Source organism: Centruroides sculpturatus, unplaced genomic scaffold, assembly GCF_000671375.1.
Source record: "Centruroides sculpturatus isolate CEXI.00-Female unplaced genomic scaffold, Cexi_2.0 scaffold1547, whole genome shotgun sequence".
Taxonomy (NCBI): Eukaryota; Metazoa; Arthropoda; class Arachnida; order Scorpiones; family Buthidae; genus Centruroides; species Centruroides sculpturatus.
In genome coordinates this window covers 49,537-63,315 of record NW_019385769.1, presented here as the reverse complement: position 1 = coordinate 63,315, position 13,779 = coordinate 49,537, and the positions used below count along the sequence as shown (strand labels likewise).

Here is a 13,779-nt window from a genome sequence, read left to right as displayed (position 1 = left end):
CAAAAAATTAGAGACACCTGTTATTTGAAAGTAAATCAGTCCGACAATGATGTAGAGTGATGTAACAATGCAAAGTGTCTTATATAAGGTATGCTCAGCTTCGGATGACGTAGTTATCATGGAAGTTAATGTCAAAATGGGTAAGACAAAAGATTTAAGTGACTTTAACGAGGGATGATTGTCAGTGCAAGAAGAGCTGGTGTCAGCATCTCTGAAACGATGACTCTTTTAGGATTTTTTTCACCTAACAGTATCTTGGGTGTTTAGAGAGTGGTAGATGAGAAAACAACTTCAAGCGATAAGGACAATTCTGGTCAAAAAAGGCTGGTGAACGAGAGAGGTGAAGGGCAATTAGCACACATAGTTTGCAGCAACAGAAGGGCAACAATACGACAAATTACAGCTGAATTCAATGCAGGTGCATCACAAAGCATATCTCCAATGCACAACAAAATACACTTTGCAAAGGATGGGCTTTAGCAGCAGGAGACCATCAAGAGTGCCTTTTGGTATCACAGAAAAATAGGAAAAGGTACCTGGTGTGGTTCCAGGAATGACAAAATTGGTTACTTGAGGACTGGAAAAAGTAGCCTGGTCCAATGAATCTCTTTTCCTGCTCTATCATGCAGATGGCAGGATCCAAATATGGTGCAAACAGCACAAATTCATGAACCCCTCCTGCCAAATGACAACTCTTTAGGATGGTGGCAGTGGAATTATGGTGTGGGGAATGTTTTCCTGGAGTACACTGGGTCTCTTGATATTTGTGGACACATCTCTGAATAGGACAGCTTACCTCAACATTGTTGCCAATCATGTACACTTGTTTATGATTGTAATATTCCCTGATGGAGATGGTCACTTTCAGCACGACAATGCACCTTATCACCATGCTCGATTAGTCTCATATTCAATCATAGTTTAACCTGCTTCCATGGCCAGCTCAGTCCCCTGACCTCTATCTTATAGAGCATTTGTGGGACGAAGTTGAAAGATTGCTTCAAAGCTTGGAAATGCCACCATCCAATCTGACCCAACTTAGAGCTGTCATTATGTTAGCATGGGCCAATATTCCTCAGCAATGGTATCAGCAACTTGTTGAGTCCATACCAAGAAGAATATTGGCTGTGATCAGAGATAAAGGTGGACCAACTCGTTATTAAAGGGTGTCTCTAATTTTTTGGCCATTCAGTGTACTGTATATCCACATTATGCTTAACATTTAATTTATTTGCAGTCCCTTAAAATCTTATCAAGGAGTATTTAAAGAAACAAAATCGTATGAAAAATTATTGCATTTGTCAAAATACATAGTAGATATTTGGATATATGATTTTCATGCTAAAGAAGCAGCTAAATTAGAGGTATGCTATATAAAATTTAATTATATTAAACAATTATTATATTAAACAATTATAGTTTACAATATATATGTTTAATGTAAATGTATACTCTCAATAAATATACAACTTAAGTTAATTTTAATTAATAATTTATAAATAATAAAATTTTATACATAGTTTTTAACATTTTTAATTTACAATATATTTCAAACAAAACTATTTTTTAAATTGATTAATAAACAAACACTCAAGTTCTCTGATTTTAAAAAACATACTTTATATGTTACTGCCTTTTTATTTCATAGATCTCTCTATCTTTCATAGGAGGCTATGTGATGTGAACAGGAAAGTTATCAGTAATTCAATTTGCAATTTATTAGCTATTCTTAATAACTTGTTCAACTTCAGACTTAACAAAAGTCTGAATCTAATGAGAAAATGATAATGGAATTAAATCAAAGTTTAGATTGGCAGTTGAAGAAATCAACACTACAATATATACATCTCAAGCAAGTTACTGTAACTAATGAGTTTAGAGCAGTATTAGCAGAAATAAAACATACATATAAATATCAATATCAAAGCAAATAAATATAAGAATATATCTAAGAACATTATCAAAGAAAATTAATAGGAAATAAGTATGAAATATACCTGAAGTGACAGGAAGTTAAGCAACAATCTGAAACAATTAATTAAAATTTGCTTTGTCTACAATAAAACTCACATAGACTCAAAACACAAAATTTTTCAGTCTGAATATTTTGTATCTAGAGTAAGAATGTTACTGTCAGATAAATCAGTTGATTGTTTTTTAAAACGTTATTTTTACAAAAGTGAATAACATTAAAATATTTTTTGGCTAAATGTAATTTTTTTTATTTTTTACTTTTACAATTACTTCTTGTTCTTTGTTATCTTGATTTCAGAAATCTTTGTTGAAATAAAATATATAATAGAAAACATTCAATTTTTATTTATTAAAACATTCATGATTTTTTGTTACATAAAGGCATGTTATAGAGAAATAAGGAAGAGCATGCATATACATGTCTGTGATAATTTTAGGAAAAATTGTGATGATGGAAAAATATGTAAGTGGCATGCAGAGGATTTTTTAAAATGTTTTTTAAGCACATTCTTGGTAAATTTAGACAAAGGAAGAAATGTTTGAAGAGTTTGTAATTGCAAGTTAAAATTGTAGCTATCTCATAGGTTATCCTCACAAAGTTATAAAAAAAAAAAAAAATACATAAAAGACAACAAATAGAATATTTAAATGAAACAAAGGAATTTATGACAAAGAATACAAGAAAAAACATTTTGGACAATCCTTTATAGTCAAAAATGAAAAGTAAGAAAAAAATAAAAATAAATAGAGAGCATATTGAAACTGTACTGTACATAGGAACTTATACAAAAAAAGTAAAATTCATAAAATAAAGTAATACTTATAATGATAACTTCATCTAGTTGTTAAACAAATCAGTCATGGCTTATTAAATTGTTTTCAATATTTCTTAAAATTAACTAGAATTACCATTACAAATTTATTGAAATACATTAACATTTACAGGATGATTCAAAACTCAAAGAAATTTTAAAAAATTAATAACTTGCAAACTATTTACAGTAAGATGATGTGGTTTTCACAGAAATGTTTAGAAAGAAACAGGATTTTTTTGTGTAATAAAAATTTTAGTACCAAAATAGTTACATTTCTTGCCATAGATGGCACTTGATAAGATTACATTATTTGTGAAGTTGTTACTAGAGCTTACACTAAGAACATTTTTAGTTTTTTATTCTTACTTTAACAAATTTACAAATGATTTCAGTTTTTTACAGCTCCATCTATGGCAAGAAATGTAACTAATTTGGTACTAAAATTTTTATTACACTAAAAAACCCCACCTTATTCTAAGGATTTCTGTGAAAACCACATCATACTGTAAATAGTTTGTGAGTTATTAATTTTTTAAAACTTCTGTGACTTTTGAATCACCTTGTATAATTGTTGTTATGATGATTTTTTTGATGTATTTTGTTGTTATATGTGATCTTTCAACAGGAATATACAATATATTGTTTTTGATTTTTTTAATCTTATTATTTAACTTTCATCTGATTTCAATAAAAATATCATATCTGAGATTTTTGAAATCTTTCTTCAAAAATTTGAAAAACATGAAATTGAAGAATGTCTATTAAATGTCCTAGAATTATTCAACATAAAAGTTTTTATACTAATGTAAAAAGTGACAGTGTTTGTTTGTTTGCTTGTTTGCTGGAGGTAATCTCAGAATCTATTGAACCAATTTTTTAAATTATTTTGCTGTTGAAAAGCTTATTCCTTTGAGATGAACATAGACTATATACTATTTTCACATTAAAAAAGGAAAAGGCACAGAAAAGATGTTTATACTGTGGCATTTTCTGGCATTGTTTGTCTGCTCTGTTCAAGGTCATTCTCCTTTGCCACCTGGTGGGCTTTTTGAAACTTTTTTAAAACCTAAAATTTTGGCTTTTTTTCAGTAACTTACATCACATCAGCATCTTTTATAAAAGTTTTTATAATTATCCAGTTAATTGCCCAATTTTTAATATAAATTTGTATTCAATAATTGGCTAATGTAAGTAAAAAATTTTTATTGTAAATATTTTCTGTAAACATTTATGTGTGATGTAATTTATAACTATTATTTATTTTAATAAGATCTGTATAAAAAATAAGGATTGAAGAGGGATCATAAGATTCAAAATGCATGTCCACATCCAGTAATAAAATCTATATCAATAAGAGTACTTTGTGTGATGTAAGTTACTGAAAAAAAGCCAAAATGTTAGGCTTTAAAAAAATCCACAGAAACTAGTAATGGAAACAATCAGTTTTTTAAACTTATTATCTTATGTATTTGGTTTTGGTTTGTGCAATTTCGGTAGTTTTGTATATGCTTTGTTTATGTTGTCTTAGTTGTTTGTTTCTTATAAGAATACTCTTATGTTATCAGATTATATAATTATAAGGAGCAAATTTACTTTCCTTATATGAAACTAAACTTTTGTATGTAGGCTTTTAGTATTTTTATATGTTCATTATTTTTGTATTAAACCTATCATGCCATTATTTAAAAATAGAAATTAGTCTTATGTTATTAGATTGCTACCTACATAAATTGAGTTCTTTTGGTTACTTTTCAGGTATATACAAGTGCGAGTGAGCACTATCGACAATAAAATGCCTAAAAGAAAATCACAGTTGTCATGAAATACATTTGTGTCAAGGACCCCTAACTCCTTCCTGCTGATTTCATCTCCCCTACAAACTCCCAAACCCTTTGATCAGTTTAGACCAAATTCTGCACAGTTACTCTCTGGTACCCTAGGAGACATGGACTACCATAAAACTCAGACCCATTACTACCCCTCTGATTTCATTTCCCTACTCCCAAACATTTTGAGCAATGTGGGCAAATTTTGCATAGTTACTCTTTACATTTCTCCAATTAATATACATTAACTTTAAAACTCAGACTTTCACTCCTTTCCCTATGATTTCATCCTTCACAAATACACTCAGAAAGTTGTTTTGACCATTTTTGAATTAAGTGATTTGTCCTTGGGAAGGCTTTTTATAGATGATCAATAGTGTTTTTAAGTTATTATAAATTTAACTTATAAATTATTAATTTTATAAAATTTACTTATAAAATGTAATACTTTATTTTATTTTTAAATAAAATAAAGTATACTTGTATACTTTATTTTATAAAATTTACTTATAAAATGTAATACTTTATTTTATTTTTAAATAAAATAAAGTATACTTGTATACTTTATTTTATAAAATTTACTTATATTATTTAAAGTATTTTTTCACTTATACAAAGTTATAAAATTGTAAAGTATTTCTGTAAAATAATATGCAATTACTGAATTTTGGATTGTGGTGGTTTTTATTTATATTGTTCTTTATGCTTTTCTTTTAGCCACTACAGATAGTTGAAATACGAAATGTTCATATGTACATATCTAAAAATTCCTTGTTGAAGTCTAAAAACCAGATTTGTCTACATTCAAGTACTAATTTAAAAAGAGCTATTTCTGTTTTGACAGATAATAATTTTCTTGTTAAAAATTTTAAAGAGTAAGTAATATTAATTTACTACTGTTTTATGTTTAATATTTATGTTACATGATATTAATAATTGAAAAAAAAATCTGTAAAGTAAATCTTTAATTTGAATAATAATTCATTGAATTATTATTGAACAAAAATAAAATTGATATTTCAGTGATTTATATATAGTGTTTATGTGAAATTCAATACATTTTCATTACAATTTATCTGCTTAAAAGATGTTTGATGAACTTTTAATAACAACTATAATGTTTTGGCATTTTATCTGATTATTAGAATTGGTTAAAAATAAAAGATCAGCTAAACAGTTAAATAAAAATCATCTAGTTTTAATTGGATTAATTTAATTAAATTACTGGTTAACCTTTTTCATTTCATGTACCCCCTTCATGAAAATAGAAAACATCCATAAACTTAAAATAGTTAAAAATGTTTTTTCAATGGTTGCTTTATAATTATGGAGTTTTCATTATTAATTTTCAATTTAAAGTATTGCTACACTTATTTTAGTACTAAAGACATGAAGTTATTCAGTAGGAAAAAAAGATTAAACTAAACTAACTGAACTTGGACTTCAAAAATGTATAAAATATTAAAGTTTGTAAAGAATTAAAGTTAGCAGCTTTCATGTACTTTGGTCTACAAAATTTTGAATTATGTACATATAAACTTTTTTTAAAGTGAAAAATTGCTGATTATATTTGGCAGCTATTACAGATGTTTTCACTTGGGTAATGCTGAATTAGACAAATTGTAACTAAAGAATTTTTGTTTAACTGTTAATATATACTGATTAGCTATCTGGAATTTATTATGTAACCACTTTTAGATTCAATATTAAAAAATATATATATTAAATAAACAATAGTGATGGATATGTAGAGTTATTGGATTGAAAAGTTATCTTTATTAGCAAAAAATCTTTGAAACTTGCATGGAATTTTCTAGAATTTCATTGCTATTTTTAAATTTTTAAAAATAAAAACTGATAAAAAATATTTTAACTCCAAAATATGAATGATACATAGAAAATGTTTTATATGAAATAATAAAAAATTAACAACTTAAAATACCAGAAATAATTCCATGAATAATGAACATTATAAACATGATGCATTAAATAATTTTTTGTTTAATTACTCATTTACTATTTTTGAGATCTATTGGGTTGTTCAGAAAATAATTTCATTTGTTTTTTTTTTCCCCATAAAAAATTTTTTTTTATATATATATAAAAATTTGATTGAATTATATATTGACTGTTTTAGTCAAATACCTGTTGCCATCTTTCTGGTAGTAGCATGATTCCACATTCACAAAAGTTTTGATCTTTGCTTACAAAAAACTTGATCCAAGTGATTTTTGACATCCTCATTTGAAGTAAATGTTTTACTGTTTGAAAAATTTTGTAAAGACTGAAACAAGTAATAATCCATAGATGCCAGATCTGGCAAATATGGTTGGTATGGTAGCAATCCCATCCAAGCTGTAATAGTTTCTGACGAGTTACAAACTTGTGTGAGATCTGGCATTATCGTGGTGAAACACTACACATTTTCTGTTGATCAATTCTGGCCTTTCCTATTTGATGGTATCACTCAATTTGTTTATTTGATGGCAGTACACTTTCGAATCAATTGTGAAATTATCTGGTAGAAGTTCAAAAAAAAAATTTCCAAAATATCCCACCAAAGAGAGCATCTCTTTCTTCAAGAACATGTGGAATCCATATATCAAGTTTTGAAATGAAACCAAGTCATTTCAAGTGATCATAAATGGTTCAATTGGACATATATCGGGGTCACGACCTTTGACTCACTGGGTTAAATTCAATATATCTCATTACAGTATCAGTACGTTTTTGATACTAGATGTCAGTATGCATCATATTTTTTTTATATTAAAATGAACTTTTGAAATATAATTGTGTTTGTTTTTATATTTTTCAATATATTTAGTTTGTTTGTGCAAAACAAAAAATAATTTTTAACGATACAGTAGTCACGATTATTATTTAAAAAAAAAAATTTGTTAGACTTAACATCAACAAAAATTCAACATGGCAGCCACATGCAACGGAGAAAAATTTCAACGTGGGATAGATTAATCTCTTAGCAATTTCTCATGTTGTTATTTGGCAGTTTGCTTCAATCAATACCTTTATTTTGTCTTCATCAGCTTCAGCTGGATTTCCAGAACATGGTGCATCTTCAATATCAAAATTGCCAGAACAAAATTTTGTGAACCAGTTTTGCACTGTCATTCGGTCAACACATCTTCTCCATACATGTCACACAATTTTTTTCTTGCTTGAACAGCGTTTTTACCTTTTAGGTAATAAAAAAGCAAAATATGCCAAAAATGCTGCTTTTAATTTTCCATATTTGATGGGACACCCAAAAAAAAAAAAACAATTGTACAGAATCAAACAAAATTTTTTACAAATAAGCCTTGAAATGTCAGTTGTCAAAATATATAATGACAATATTGTTTAAAATGAAATTGGCAGGTAAAAATACAACCAATTCCTCTGGTGATTAAAAAAATGAAATTACTTTCCAAACAACCCAATATATTCAAATGAGAAAAAAATTTTTTAAAATTAATTTGAATAATAATTTAATATGAATGAAAATAAAATTGAAATTTCACATATAGTATTTATGTAAAATTTAATACATTTTGATTTTGCATTAAAGTCGTTTTTTTTTCTTTCTATTAAAATATGTTCAGTCATACTTTATTATTGGATTTAACATTCAAAATATATCAATATGATATACATATACTGAGATTGTTTTATATATATATTTATTTGTAAAATCTTAACATTTTTGCTTAGCATATGAGACTGTTTAATGCATTTCAGTTAGTTTCTTTACTCTTTGAAAAATAAAACTAACCTTCAGTTTATTTTTACTTTCACTCTAATTAGAGTCAGAAGGAGAAAAACTTTTAAAAGTTTAATTTTTTATTGTATTCTTTACCCAATAAATTTTTTAAAATAACTAATTATTTTAGAAAGTATTGTAGTTTTCAAATGTCAAATAAATCTGAAAAATGATGCCAAATAAATGCAGATATTAAGTTGAATAATCATGTTCTATTAATTTGCAAATCATTCTAACTTGAATATTGAGAGAATTTAAGTATGTAATAATCAATTTTGATAGTACAGCTATCCCTCACTTAACGACTTTAATTCATTCTTGAAAACTCTGTCACAAAGCATCTCGACTGAAATTATCCAAACATTTTTTACAGATGGAAAAATATATCAATTGAGAAGAATGAAAACAAGCTTACATTAATAATAAACAACAATCTGAAAGTAAATAAATACAATTTGAACAGAAGATATAATATAATGAAGGGCATTTTTGTACTTGCCAAAAGACAATAAGATGATTTAACAATATGATGGATAGTAGTTAATGATAAATGAGATCAAGGGAGTCATTCTCTAGAAAGTTGTATAGAGTCAAGTAATCTACCTTCTAATTCTGTGTCTAAATCAAATGTACCTGATGATAATTTTCTTTTTCTTGATACTTTTACACTAAAAATTCCTGATATGAAAGGCTTTGATATATTCATAGAATTGTAAATATCTCTGTTAAAGAAATTCAAGATAGAACTTTATTTGCTTTCTCGTAATTTATGTTCATGTTTCTTCTTTTTTGTGTTTTTATTCTTTTTTCCCTGTGGAAACTAAGAAAGTCTTTAATCAGGTCAATTGTGGGTTTGGCCAAGCCCATAATAGGGTTTTCAAGTGGTGAGGGATGGATCTGATGTATTTAGAATAGCAATAAAGTTTCTAGATTTTTATTGTTTCGGGTTTGTTCCCAGGTCCCCCAAATCAATAGACTAACATCACTGCTCAGCTATTTTCTGACATCATCTTGAAGTGATAACATTTTTGAAATTATAATTAACAGTAAAATTATGGACAGTTCTTTTTTGTCTGTATTGTCCTTCAGAAACAATAAAACAAATTATCTTGCCTTTTCTTCTTCATCTTCATCATCAGAGAATCTATGTTTGTAATTGAGTTCACTTAATGTAAGTTCTTTATTATGATATTTCAAAATTCATTGACTGCATCAACTTTTTGAAAGCCAGTCTTGTTTGCAAGAACCAAAATATTGCTTTTACATCAGCCACTTCATTAAATTCTGTAACATCTGCAATAAATTGAAGACAGATTTTTCCACACAGAATTCATTCTTTGTGGGGTGACTCCCTTTTCAGTCTTTTGTAAATTGTATTTTGTTCAATTTTTCTCATTATCTCTTCTTCTTTCTGCATTTTTTCTTTATTACTTTCCCAACTCTTATAACAAAGGGAAAGTATGGTGATCTGGCAAAAAATGAACCCCCCAGATTTTTACATTTTTGGACTTAGGACACATTGAAATATCTAGAAATGCAAACAAATTTGGGAGTAATTTATGTATGTATTGATGTTAGTATGTGTGGGAGGGCACAATTTTGTTCACCCTGTTTCAAGCTTAACAACGCCTGTGTTTTTTGTCGAAAATTTCTGAAAATTTGCAGGGAGGTTTGTTTATTAGGGGATTGATGTTAAATTTTGGTGATTAATTAAAGGTCGGGGGTGGGGAGATAATGGGGGTTATGTTCATCTCCAATAGGGTCAGACTTAATGATGATTTTATTCGTTATTAGCTTTTACAATTTTTTATAAAACTCATCCCTACCCTCAAAATTAAGCTTTTTGCCATTTTATAATTCAGTAGAGCATCGATTATCCTAATCAATTGGGGACTGGGGTTGTTCAGAAAATCGATTTTTCAGATAACCGATTATGTACAAAAAAATATATTAACCTATCCCATGTTGAAATTCGTTCAAACCCTGGCATGTCCTTAAGCACCCTCTCATGGTCGCGTCAGTGCTGCCAGCAAAAACACGCATATCAACAAAAATAATATTGGAGTAGCCAATATTGCAGCACCACAGCACTAGTCGAAATTTAAATTTGTTGACTGGAAAGCTTTTGGTTAATTGGCATTTTGATTGATCAACATTCGGATAATCAATGATCTACTATAGTTAAAAAAATAAAATATGATAACAGACAGTGCCACCAAAATTTTAAATTTTGCTGGGAAAGTTGAGCAACTTGTTACTAGTTTATTTTATCAACTTATTTTAATTTAATTCTCAAAAATACTCAAAATTTACTTTAAAAATTCCTTTAAGGCAAAAAAAGACCAAATGCAACACTTTAAAATGTATAAATTATACATATGCACAGTAGACTGAAAAGCACCTTGTTGTCAGTTATAGAATAAATTAGTAAATTTTTTTTAAAAGCATTGTTGGTCAAATAAAAGTTGTTATAGAGAAAAAAATGGAGTTGTTTCCTGAAAATTAACTTTTAACTTATAGCTTAACTTAACTTATAACTTTTCAAAATTATACCATTTAAGTATTATTGTAAGGTGTAATTGTAAATAATACATAAAGTGTAAAGTGAGGGATAAGTGTAATTGAAAGTTATACAGAAAACTATTGTCAAAACATATCTACAAGTATAATACAGTAGAGCGTCGTTTATCCGAAAGCTGGTTATCTGAAACGTCCGTTATCCGAAAGCATTCCAGTCGGCAAATTTAAATTTTCGCCAGTGCTGTGGCACTGCAATCTTTGCCTGTCTTCGGCTACTCAAATATTTTACGTTTTTGATACTAAATTAACATCTGAAGTATAATTTTTTATTGTTTTTATATTTTTCAATAAATTTATTTTGTTTGTTAAAAATNTTTACATACTTATTTCTTTACTTATGTATTACATAATTTATTTTAGAATTTATTATTAGTTTGTTTAATTGGGGCAGCTGCTTAATTGGGCCAAAATAGATTAGTCCTAACATGTCCCAATTAAGCGGAATCAACTGTATTTAATTTTAACCTGACCTGCGATGTTCCTGAAAGTATTCGTGTTGACCTCATTGACCTGCGTGAGTGATCCCGAATATTTTCGTGTCTACATCGGAATGTTTTTGATACTAGATGTCGCTATGCATCATAATTTTTATATTAAAATGAACTTTTGAAATATAATTTTTTTTGTTTCTAAATTTTTCAATATATTTATTTTGTTTGTGCAACATAAAAAAAATAATTTTTAACAATACAATAGTCTTTGTTAGGCTTAACATTGATGAAAATTCAATGCGAAGCGACATGCAATGGAGAGAAATTTCAACATGGGATAAATTAATATATTTTTTCGTACATGATTCGTTATCCGAACCACCCCAGTCCCCAATTGATTCGGATAAACGACGCTCTACTGTATAGAAAAAAAACAAAAAAATTAATAATACTTCATGAGTATTAATTAAATTACTAAATTCTACTCAAACTGGAATTATTAATTGACTTACAAACCACTTGTACAGTTTTCCAGCTTTATACCATATCTTGTACTCCAAAATTCTAGTCTAAGCAAATATTTTTAGCTTCATTCAGTGCCCATTTCAGGCTAACATGCACAGAAAGAAGAAAAAAAGAAAAACAAGCAAGCTAAAAATTATATATTATATTTCCAGAAATAGAACATAGAAATTCTCAGCTTGTTTTGATTTTATTTTTTTTTATCTTTCTTTCTTTCTGTGTACGTTACCCTGAAATGGGCCTTGAATGGAGGTGAAAACATTTGCTTAGACTAGAATTTTGGAGTACAAGAAATGGTATAAAGCTGGAAAAATATGCAATATGGTTTGTAAGTCAGGTATTAAATTGTTGTCAATAAACTTATTTTTTTAGAAAGCAATAATATTGTGTAAAGGTTAATTGCTTGTTTACAGGTACTGGTATAATATACAATAATCTCACAACAACCTTTAAGTTACCAGTAAAATATTTAATTGAAATACAAATGTTTTCAACTGTATGCGTAAAGATTTAAAATTTTTTTAGAACATTTTGGAACGTATTCAACTTTGCATATAAAATTCATTCTGCGCATGCATATCAAGCATTGCATAAACAAAAGAATATATAAATATTTTTACACAGACATAAAATGGTGGAAAGACACATTAAATGGAGTTGTGGGAGTCTTCCCCTTCGTAACAGAACTTTTCCAAGCTTTAGAAATATTAATCGCATCCTTGGAGTTAATGCAGTTATTGCATAACCCCGCTTTGTATATTTCCAGAGTTTATAGCAATAGTATGTGTTCCCTTCGGTGTGATAGTTTAACGATTTGCACGTCAGCTCTTATGCCTGGGGTCAAAGTATAAGTAGATAGGGCAGTGGTGCTTCTGTTATGATCATGTCATATTTGTATTCATGTAGACGCTTATCTAGAGAACATATCGTGGAGCCAATACACACAAGGTCCCTTTGAAATCTATGGTCCCATAATGGGACAGAATATACCCCTGGAGCCAATATTTTGTCTATGTCATCTTTGCAGTTGCGCAAGATGTCATAAATAGTACTACACCTCTTATATGCAATTTTCTTGTTTGTAAATGCAGCAATTTCTCTGTAAATAGGGGTCAAGGTGGTGGTTACATTCAATCACAGCTAAAGACTGAGAAATATTCGAGTTGTTAGTGCATGAGTTATAGTTGTCATTAGTATATATTTGTGTCGAATAAGCAAACGCAAGCTTATGAATTAATTTTTGCTCATACCCGTGTCATGTGGCTATGTTCTGGATGCGTTGTAATTCTGCCAATGTATCATCAAATTTTGAGTGGTGTGTGAACGCTCTTTTGGTTAGGGCCTGGAACGCCGCCAGCTTGTACAAAAAGGGGTCATCAGAATTGGCAGGGATGAATAGAGGAGTGTAGCATGGCTTTTAATGAACCTTGGTTGATATCCTGTCACCATCTAATTGTATATTGATATCAAGGAAGGTTGGCTTATTTGGTGCAGAGGCCATATGGGTTATTATTCATTGCACAAATGAAATTATTTATGTCGGGCTTAGCTTTTCACATAATAACATTGTTGATTATGTACTAATTTGTAGGATCTTCGAAAGTATTGGAACATGAAAACTCATTTTACAAATAATGTAAATAAACAAATTCACAAAACATTTTATTATTATTTTAAATTAAAAAAGTATGTAATTGAAGATTTCATTTCTAGTCTTGTTTTGATGTAGTAGAGGTTAGAAAGAGAGTTGAGATTATTCAGAATTTAAACATGATTTTTACAGTCTTATTTATCTGAATTTTTTTAGTTTAGAAGTTTTATTGCAGTTTTTATGGATTTAATAAGAGAAATTTTTGCTATTATTTTTTTAG

General features: G+C 28.3%; 1 protein-coding gene across 1 annotated transcript in view; it reads left to right on the top strand.

Annotated features, from left to right (window-relative positions):
• LOC111641954 overlaps positions 1–13,779 on the top strand; it is an 80,606-nt gene that overhangs the window by 39,302 nt on the left and 27,525 nt on the right. Inside the window, exons 10-11 of the mRNA XM_023388207.1 lie at positions 1,238–1,364; positions 5,333–5,490. Of these exons, the coding sequence (XP_023243975.1) occupies positions 1,238–1,364; positions 5,333–5,490 (285 nt within the window). The remainder of the gene's footprint in view (positions 1–1,237; positions 1,365–5,332; positions 5,491–13,779) is intronic.